Source organism: Neovison vison, chromosome X, assembly GCF_020171115.1.
Source record: "Neovison vison isolate M4711 chromosome X, ASM_NN_V1, whole genome shotgun sequence".
In the NCBI taxonomy this organism is placed as follows: domain Eukaryota; kingdom Metazoa; phylum Chordata; class Mammalia; order Carnivora; family Mustelidae; genus Neogale; species Neogale vison.
Window position 1 is genome coordinate 89,285,421 of NC_058105.1, and position 10,508 is coordinate 89,295,928.

The 10,508-nt window shown below is 45.5% G+C and overlaps 1 protein-coding gene across 1 annotated transcript; it reads right to left on the reverse strand.

The window, feature by feature from the left end:
* Window positions 1-1,332: 1,332 nt before the first annotated feature.
* GLOD5 (glyoxalase domain containing 5) lies at window positions 1,333-9,605 on the reverse strand. Its single transcript, XM_044235385.1, has 4 exons — window positions 9,531-9,605; window positions 6,175-6,312; window positions 3,407-3,562; window positions 1,333-1,676 (listed from the first exon to the last, which is right to left on the reverse strand). The coding sequence occupies exons 1-4, from the start codon at window positions 9,570-9,572 to the stop codon at window positions 1,551-1,553; spliced, it is 462 nt and encodes a 153-aa protein (XP_044091320.1). The 5' UTR covers window positions 9,573-9,605; the 3' UTR covers window positions 1,333-1,550.
* Window positions 9,606-10,508: the final 903 nt, after the last annotated feature.

Sequence of the window (10,508 nt, forward strand, 5' to 3'; positions counted from 1 at the left end):
TCCGCCTTCCTCCCTAGAGCCACTGTCCTCACAGCAGCCAAAGGGCACCTGTTTTTTTGTTTTTTTTTTTTTAAGATTTTATTTATTTATTTGAGAGAGAGAGAGACAGTGAGAGAGAGCATGAGTGAGGAGAAGGTCAGAGAGCGAAGCAGACTCCCCATGGAGCTGGGAGCCCGATGTGGGACTCGATCCCGGGACTCCAGGATCACGCCCTGAGCCGAAGGCAGTCGTCCAACCAACTGTGCCACCCAGGCGTCCCCCCAAAGGGCACCTGTTAAATCCTGAGTCAGATCGTGGCCCTCCTCCACTCACGACCCTTCCTTCCGAGGCTACATGATCTGTCCCCCACCTGCCGTCTGACCTCACCTCCTGCTCCCACCACCCTCCGCCCCACACACTCACCGCTGCCTCTGCACTGGCCTCCTCACTGTTTCCCACACACTGCCACACTTCAGGGCCTTGGCCCTGGTGCCCTCTGCCTGTTCTGCTCTTCCTTCAGCTCTTGGAGCCACTCCCTCCCTCATCTCCTCGGATCCGCGCTCAAATGGCTCCTCAGTGAAGATGGCCCTCTGACCGTCCCCTTACACATCAGAAACTGCCCCAGCAATTTTTAGCCGCGTTTCCTCTTTTCCATGTTTTCTTTTTCTCCGAAAGCATTTCTCGTCCTCTAACATACTTCATATTTTCCTTACTTAATTTTATTCATTCTCTCTCTGCCACTAGAACAGCAGCTCCCCGAACATGGATGTGCTTATCTCTTCTGTTCAACAGTGTCTCCCCAGTGTCTGGAACAGGGCCAAGCACACAGTAGGTGCTCAGTATGTGTTTATTAGTTGACTGAATGGATGGTGTTGGTGGTTGTGGGGGAGGACAGACACAGACACAGATGAGATTTGTCCTTGTCTGTCTGCTCTGTCAGGAGCTGAGCCTCAGTTGAAATGAGTCTGGACCTAACTGATCCAAAGGTAGAGAGTCGGACCGCATACCCTATGGGTGTGGTCAGAGGAGACACTCCAGGAAGAGGTAGTGTCATCTGGGGCACTCCTTGAAGCTTCCATGGGACTCACAGAGATCTTGAAGTTCAGCGAGGCCTCTGGGCTGGAGAACACAGCAGGCAGCACTTGGAAGGGGTGAAGTGAATTCCAAAGGGATGAAAAACGTTGGGCTCACTAACAAGGAGAAATCTGTCAGGACCCTGAATCCCAAGGGGATGACCCTGGATTTGGTCCCCGGAGATGTTGTACACTGGTCACTGGCCCCCAGACAGAGACCTCACACCCTAGACAAACATCCCTCTGTAAACCTGAGACAATAGTAATGAAGAGATCATACTCACTGAGAGGTTATTAATTTATTAGGGGGAACTGTGGATGGGGGATATTCAGGCAGGTAGTTTTGGTCCCCAACCCAAATCAGCAACCCACCCCCCTAGAGTAGGAAGAGTGAAATGCCCAGGTCCTTGGAGATTTCTGGGCTTAGGTAAGAGTTTGTAGGAAGGAAGGGAGAGGGAGACATAGCAGGGAACAGAATGAAGGAGGGCCAGCCCTGAATCATGGGGAGATATAGTTAGACACCTCAATTAGGTTTCCATCAGGGTCTCGGAAGTAGATGGACATAATGGGTCCTTTTGCCCCTGTTCTGGGGACCGGACCCTCCTCAATGGGAACTTCACAAGCCTGAAGTGGGAGGAGAATGCAAAAGTGATTCATCATAGTATATAGGTGAGACCAAAATTTAATCCCCAGAAGGTCCCTGATGTCTTTCTGTCTTCATCTCCTGCCATTCTCCCCTCCCTCCCTCTGCTCCAGCCACAGACCAGCTGTATGGCCTGGGGCATAGTACCTAACTGCTCTGTGCCTCACTTTCCTCATCTGTAAAGTGGAATGATAATAGTACCTAGTATTATCTAGTAAGTGGCATTCAGAATTCAACCCAGGTAGTCTGGACCAAAATCCATGCTCTTAATCCCTAGGCTTTCTCCACTTTACTTCCAAATTAGCCTATTCACTGATACTTTCCAAAGGAAGATTATATACAAGATCTTAATCTGTGTTCCCCAAAAGGAGAAGCCATGCTTCCTTTACATGAAATCATTTTGAGTGTTAGAGGGACACAAAATTAAATATTCCCTATTAAATCCTATTTCAATCCTTTTTTAAAAAATCCATTTTGTTGGGGCGCCTGGGTGGCTCAGTGGGTTAAAGCCTCTGCCTTCAGCTCAGGTCATAATCCCAGAGCCCTGGAATTGAGTCCCGCATCGTGTTCTCTGCTCAGCAGAGAGCCTGCTTCTCTGTCTCTCTCTGCCTGCCTCTCTGCCTGCTTGTGATCTCTGTCTGTCGGAATTTTTTAAAAAATCCGTTCTTTTTTTGTTTTGTTTTGTTTTTTAAACGAAGTGATCTTTACACCCAGTGTGAGGCTCAAACTCACAACCCCGAGATCAAGAGCTGCATATTCTTCTGACGAGCCAGTCAGGTGCCTTACATTTCAAACCTTCTGATTATACCAAGAAGAAAACCTCTGGTGGATGCTAACAAGTCCTTAGCACCTCCTCAACTGCCAAATCTTCCTTTGTAATGTCAGGCCCAGAGAGTTCAGAGAAAGGAAGTGGATAAAATCTAACAACTGGTGGGGGTTTTTTGTTATTGTTTTTTTAAGATTTTATTTATTTATTTGAGAGCATGTGCACTTGCAAGATAGAGAGAATATTAGCAGGGGGAGGGGCAGAGGGAGAGGAAGAAGCAGACTCCCCGCTGAGCAGAGGGTCCCAACTCTGGGCTCTATCCCAGGACCCTGGGATCATGACCTGAGCTGAAGGCAGGTGATTAACTGACTGAGCCCCACGACTGGTGTTTTTATAGCTGTTTGTTTGTTTGTTTGTTTGTGTTTACAAGTTAACTTCCCTTTGTGTCAAGATATAATGGGCTTTTCATGTACTTGGTCAAACTTTTTGCTTTTTACAGAAATGCATTTCTGTAAAAAGAATTTAAGTTTATATCTTTTTTTTTTTACAAGAATGATGTAATGTGGGGCGCCTGGGTGACTCAGATGGTTAAGCATCTGCCTTTGGCTCAGATGTCCTGGGATCAAGACCCACATCAGGCAACCTGCTTAGCAGAGAGACTGCTTCTCCTCCTCTCTCTGCCTCTCTCCCTGCTCATGCTCTCTCTGTCTCAAATGAATAAGTAAAATCTTTTTTTAAAAGGATATAATGTTTCCCTTTATAATAGATTTGTTTACATGAAACAATGATGTCAACAGAAATAATGAGCAAACAGTTGTATACAAGCATTATCTGGAAGTGAGGAAACTTGTTCTGTCTGAAATTTGAGGAAGACCTGACAGGGTCATGCTTCTGTTTCCTCAGGACCAGACACAGCTTTCTAAAAAGAACGGATGTTCAGCTCACCTTAAGGTGCTGGACCATTTCCTCCAAAGGTGTCTCTGTGATCAGACATATATCCAGGGAGCCAGGAACTGGGTGAGCAGCTTTAGGTTCAAATTCCTTTCCCACCTCATGGAGGTTCAATTTCTGTTCACCAAAGCACAATGCTTTCCGGTCACCCTATTTTTTAAGAAAATATTTTATTTATTTATTTAACAGAGAGAAAGAGAGAGAGAGAGCGCACAAGAAGTAGAACAGAAGGCAGAAGGAGAAGAAGGCTCCCCGCTAAGTAGGGAGCCTGATGTGGGCCTTGATCCCAGGACCCTGGGATCATGGTCCTATCCAAAGGCAGATGTTGTCTACGGCCATACCACCCTGAACGCGCCCGATCTAGTCCAAAGGCAGATGCTTAACCATCAGGTCACCCTATTTGGGGAGGAAGAACAACCAAGAAGTAAACCCCCAAGGTGAGCATGAGACAAAGCCACCTCCCTACCCCAACAAGGTTAAAACAAAGTACAATGGGGCTTCTTTTTTAATATTTTATTTATTTGAGACAGAGAATGAGAGAGAGAGAGAGAGCACAAGACAGGGGAGGGTCAGAGGGAGAACCAGACTCCCCGCTGAGCAGGGAGCCCGATGCAGGACTCAATCTCAGGACCCTGAGATCATGACCTGAACTGAAGGCAGACAGTTAAATGACTGAGCTACCCAGGAGCCCCTACAATGGGGCTTTTTAAAAAAATTTTATTTATTTATTTATTTGACGGAGAGATAGATCACAAGTGGGCAGAGGGGCAGGGAGAGAGAGAGGGGGAAGTAGGCTCCCTACCGAGCAGAGAGCCCGATGTGGGGCTCGATCCCAGGACCCTGAGATCATGACCCGAGCCGAAGGCAGAGGCTTAATCCACTGAGCCACCCAGATGCCCAGTGGGGCTTTTAATGAAAAACAACAGCCCTTTGCCCCATCCCAGTCCAGTCTCATTCCCTAGAAGCAACTGCTTTCAGCATGTGCGTGTGTGTGTGTATTTCTTCTGGAAATTATTTGCATTATCTTCAAATAATATGTAAATGATGCCCATGGCAGAGACAGCAATTTTTCTTAATATACATTAACTTAGTGTACAATAAAATGTGTTTTTCTCCCTTTTTTCTTATAAACAACCCAAATTTCAATGGGGTCAGTGGTGTGCGCAGCTTAAAAAGCCTACATTTTCCCAGCATTCCTTGGCGGGGGGCAGCCATGTAAGATGGACTGGACAATGAGATGGCAGCAGAGGTTGTGGGTGGAGCTTCTGGAAACCTCCCAGTCCCCCTGAGCTGGCAGTTCTCTGCCATTCACGTCCTCCTCTTTCCCAGCCTCTGCATGAACCCCAACTTTCTACAGAGGTTGTTAAATGAGAAAAAAAAGAAAACTCAATCTTCTTTCACCCACTGTTCATTGAGTTTTCTCCTATGTACCTCCAGACACAGTCGGTGACTGATAATGGGCAACTTCAGACATTTTCTTGATTTAGCAAATTTATTTAGGAATTTGTGACATTTTCACTCCTCTCCCTGCTCTGATAAACAAGAATTTAGCTCATCCATATTACTACACTTCCCAATAGAATTCTGTCATCACTTGTAGTTCCTCTTTTAGTTCCTTTATAATTTTTAAAAGACATACATACATCTTTATGTTTTGATAGATGAACTACAGCTAATGTCTCACTGGCCCTCCTATCCTCTTCATGTCCCCTCCCACTCCACCTCTTCCCTTCCTTTTATCATTTTCCTGTTTCTTTCTCTTCTATCATCATGGCTGATGCCACATCCATTCTATCATAAAATGACCTTATTTCACTTTTTTTCCTTGGCTCGCTCTCTTTCTTGGGACCTCCCCCCCCTACTTGTTCCAAACCAGGCTGAGTGTTTTCTTGGCATCTTTCTGGGATCATCTTCTTGGGACCTGCTGTGCCCTGACTTTGATGTCTTTGCTATTTCTGGCATAATCACTTGCTTTGATGTGGCATGCTCTTGAGTAATTTTCAAAACAAGTGGGCAAAGCTTTAGACTCTTTCTATGTCTATGATTTTTTAAAGGAAACTGTAAGTCCAATGTGGGACTCGAACTCACAACCCTGAAACCAAGAGTCACATACTAACAGACTGAGCCAGCCAGGTGCCCCCATATTTCTAAGAATGTTTTATTCTATACTCACCTTGGTTAGTAGTTTGGCTGGACATAGAATTTCCCCTCAAAATCTTGAAATTGTTCTATTGTCTTCTGGTCTCTGACTCTTAGGCAATTTGGTATCTGCTTATTTCTTTTCCCTTTATCATTGAACTACTTTTCTTTTCTTTTTCTTTCTTTCTTTCTTTCTTTTTTTTTAAGTAGGCTCCATGTGCAGTGTGGGGCTTGAACTCATGACCCTGAAATCAAGAGTGGCATGCTCTATTGACTGAGCTACTTTTCTTTTTAACCTCTTTGAAAGATCTGAGGATTTGGATATTCATTTCCACTTTGATGTTCTATAATTTCATAAGAACATATCTAATGTGCTGGATACTTAGTTAATCCTTTCTGGATAAAGACTGGAAAATTCTCTTGCATTATTTTTATGGCACTTACCTCCCCTTCTTTTTCTCAATTCTCTCTCTGGAAGTTTTGCCTTCAGAGTTTGGAATCTCTACATTGATCCTTTCAATTTGCCTCACAGATTTCCTGTGGGGTGTTTTTAGGGGGAGGAATTAAGTGTATTATAACCAAATTCTACTTCACTTGCAGTTTGTACTTGAGAAAGTGAGTACCTTGAAAGTTGTGACTTCCATGCCCAGGATCTTGGAATAAAACATGGTGGTGTCTTTGATACTCTTCACTGTCATCACAATGTGGTCAATTCTTTGGATAAGGCATGGTGAAAGAGTCTGACTGCTGTTCCCCCATGACTTAAAAAAGAAAACAGTTCAAAAGAGTTACATTGCCACTGGTCACACCTATGTTTCCCGTTTCCTTCTCTTCACCTCCCCTCATCTCCACAAGGACCATACTTCTTCCTCAAGCCCATTTCTAAGGGAAAGTCCTGGGAGGAAACTGAGTAGAGTCTTTAAAAAAAAAGATTTTTATTTATTTGAGAGAGAGAGCGAGAGCACAAGCAGGAGAAGCAGCAAAGGGAGAGGGAGAAGCAGACTCCCCACTGAGCAGGGAGTCTGATGTAGGCCCGATCGCAGGTCTCTGGGATCATGACCTGAGCCAAAGGCAGACGCTTGACTGACTGACCCACCCGAGCACCCACTTGAGTTAAAACTTACCACCCATGGGGTGCCCGGGAGGCTCAGTGGGTTGAGCCGCTGCCTTTGGCTCAGGTCATGATCTCAGGGTCCTGGGATCGAGCCCCGCATTGGGCTCTCTGCTCAGCAGGGAGCCTGCTTCCTCCCCTCTCTCTGCCTGCCTCTCTGCCTGCTTGTCATCTCTCTCTGTCAAATAAATAAATAAATAATCTTAAAAAAATACTTACCACCCATGTATGGATTCATAAGAGTCTGCCATGACTACTCTGTACTGTTTTCTTGTTCTCTTTCCCCTTGTAGAGAGATAGAGATGAAGTTAAGGGGTAAGATGAAGACCAAGACCAAACCCTCTCCTGTTGTCCCGAAGCTGGATTTCTTCTCTTTTGCAAGGAATGCCAAGACACAGAGGAGGCCCAACCTTATGATTACAAGCCCTCTGTTGGCCAGTTTAACCCAGTCCCCTTTATCTCACTCCTTAGCTATGCCAGGACAGGAAGGGAGCATCTCAGATGATATAAATGTTTCTAGGCATGTGTGTTTACAGATCCACCTTGAAGCCCAGTAGGAAGACAACACCTCCCCCATTCTTACTTCCTCCCCTCAGCACACTTCCCATCTGATCTTTCTCTTGATTTGCACTCTTTTTTTAAAAAAAAGATTTTATTTATTTGACAGACAGATCACAGGTAGGCAGAGAGGCAGGCAGAGAGAGAGAGGAGGAAGCAGGCTCCCTGCCAAGCAGAGAGCCTGATGTGGGACTCGATCCCAGGACCCTGAGATCATGACATGAGCTGAAGGCAGAGGCTTGATTTGCATTCGTTAGTAATTTGTATATTTATACGACATTGGCTACAGAAATATAAGGTGCCTGTGGTCTGGCACTGTAGCAGAATATTATGGTTAAAAGAAGAGACCCTGGGACCCAGAATGATGTTTAATTAATCTCTCTATGCCTTGGTTTCCCCTTCTGTAAAATGTGCATGATTTTAGACATAGAAGATTATCCTGACCACTTAAAAAAACAGTTGGATTTTTAAGGGCTTAGAACAATGCCTGGCACATAGCAAGTAGTATAAGAGTTCACAGTGATGATGATGGTGTTGTTGGGGTCATCTTGTTGAATTTCAGACTCCCTAGCATGGTCTCTAGTCTCTACAGCCTCATCCATCTCAAGCTACATTGCCTCTTTGCCTGTTCCTCATAAGGACCATCTTTGTATCTTTGGCCACAGAGCCTTATGCATATCTAACGCAATGCTAATATCTGTCTCTCCAACTAGAGATAAGGTACATAAGGGCAGAGATTTCTCTCTGTTTTGTTCTCCACTGTGTCCCAAACAACTAGCAGATGTTCAATAGTATTTGTTCAATTAGTAGATATCTACTACAACAATTAGGTCCAGTGCCTAGCACAAAGTCTGACTTCTGTTCTGTCCTATCCTATCCTATCCTATCCTATCCTATCCTATCCTATTTTGTGCCACCCTATACTATTTTATTCATTTCATTCCACTGTGTTCAATTCCATTCAAACCATGACATTTTGAACAATTGATTGCACTGAGGCCCAGCTTAAAAAAACACTGTGCAGTTCTAGTCTTATCAGTGGAGGAAGCATTAGCAAAGTTGCTGAGCTCTGCTGTCCTCATGGATACAGAGGATCCATGGGAACACACAAGCAGTAGAATGAGAAATTGACCTTTGGACTCCATTGAAAATAAAGTTATATATTAAAAACCTTTTAATGTCTGTAGGATCTGTCACAGCATCCCCTTTTCAGTCCTGATATTGGTGCTTTATTTTTTTTCTCTTAATTGCTTGAGAGAAAAGAGAAATTACTGATATTTTATTAATGTGTTCAAAGAGCCAAGTTATGACCTTGTTCCCATATCCAATGGATGCTTGCTTTCTGTTTCACCGGTTTCTGCTCTTATCTTTGTAATTCCTTCCTTCCACTTTCTCGGGGTTCAATTTGCTGTTCCTTTTCCACCTTCCTGATATGGAAGCTTAACTCATTTGTTTTCAACTTTCCTGATCTATGCATTTAGAACTATAGATTTCCCCCTACGCAGTGCTTTAGCTGCAACCCACCACCCCCGCAATTTTAGTAGTATATTGGAAATCAACTCAATCCATTCCTCCCATTTTTCAATGCCCTGCAAGCTTGGACTCACTCCCCAGATCCTGTTTTGCAGGCAAAATGCTCCGTCCTTAACAAATTCAAGGATGAGCAGGGCTGGTTTTCTTAAAGAACCAGAAGAAGGCCAATGTGGTTCAAAATCCAAGAGTGAGTGAGGGATGAACAGACAGGGAAGACAAGGGACAGATAGTTTGGGGTTGTTGATGTAACATTAGGGAGGCTGGTTTATAAAAGGATCCTCAGGACATAGGAATCATGTAAGACTTACTCTGTGCCAAGCCCTGTTCTAAGCACTACACAAAATACATTTTATTCCTCACAGTGACTCTCTATATAATAGATTGCCCAGACACGAGGCCCTCCTATTCAACTTTCCTATTCAAGGTTTCCTTCAGGGTGAACCTCAAGATTGGTGCCCAGTTTCCTGGTCCCTTCCCACACTGCCCCGTCAGGACATTCTTGGCATCACCCTGAGGGAGCAGAGCGGTCAGTCTGCAGCCCAGGCCCATTCTTGCAGACATGTTGCTGTCTCAGCATGTTAGAACAGGGCCTTTCTGTGTCCCTCTGCTGCCCTCTGCTTGTATTTGAAAGAGAAAGAAACAGGAGGTTGGGAAATTGAATGTCAGCACCCCAGGATAGCCCACAGAGGAGGGAAGCAGGTTACCAGGCCTGGGCTGGGGGCTGCCCAGCCTTGGTGTGAACACCCATGCCCCAGCCCCTGAGACCCAGCTACTCACCTGCTTCTGGAAAGTTCGACCCCACATCCTGGCTGGCAGCATGGCAGGCAAGGTGTCCTTGCCCTGGAGCCTCCGGACAACCCTCTGGCTCCATGCCCAGAGACCAAGGGGCAAGAATGGGAGAGCCACAGGCTGAGGAAAGTTGGTGGTGACAGAGGCAGGCAGGGCAAGTACAAGGACTCTGACAACTCAGGGTCAGAAAGTAAAAGCTTGAGGTCTGACTTCGTCAGCTCAGGCCACCATAACAAAGTACCACAGACTGGGGGGCTTTAACAATAGAAATGAACTCTCTCACGGTTCTAGGGGGCAGAAGTCTGAGATCGGAGTGCCAGCAGGGTCACAGGGTCATGCAGCTGGTGACGTCTCTCTTCCTGGCTTGAGGATGACCACTTTCTCTCTGTGTCCTCATGCAGTGGAATGAAAGAGCAGGCTCTCTGGCCTCTTCTTGTAAGGGCACTCACCCCATCATGAGGACCCCACTCTCATGACCTCATCCAAACCCTGATCACCCCCACCCCACAGAGGCTTCACCTCCTAATACCATCACTTTGGGGGCTGAGACTTCAACATATGAGTTTGGGGGGACACAAACATTCAGTCTATTACAAGGTGTATATGTAAGGGGTTACTTTGTAATAACACAGAAAAACCACCCATCCCAAGTATGGTGGGGAGATCTTTACTCTACCATAGCCTCTGGTCTATGGAAGTTTGTGTGCCCAGACTGTGAGAGGTCTGCTCTGTTTGGGAGTCAGTTTGTGTCCAGTGTGTGAAGTTAAAAGCTGTCTGAGTTAGGGTGTGACCACTGCTTTGGGGATCTGTTTCTGAGCCAGGATCTCTCTCTCTTTTTTAAAAATTTCTTTTCAGTGTTCCAGAACTCATCGTTTACGCACCACACCCAGTGCTGCATGCAATCCATGCCCTCCATAATACCCACCGCCAGGCTCACCCAACCTCCCACTCCCCGCCCCTCCAAAA

Bases quoted from the DNA above. Each gene is read 5' to 3' on its own strand.
- GLOD5 (XM_044235385.1), bottom strand. From the start codon at position 9,572: ATGCTGCCAGCCAGGATGTGGGGTCGAACTTTCCAGAAGCAG. The intron at 3,563-6,174 runs GTACTCACTTTC...CTTAAAAAATAG, and splicing joins TGGAAGTCACAACTTTCAAG to GGTGACCGGAAAGCATTGTG. The intron at 1,677-3,406 runs GTGAGCTGAACA...CTCCCACTTCAG, and splicing joins AAATGGTCCAGCACCTTAAG to GCTTGTGAAGTTCCCATTGA.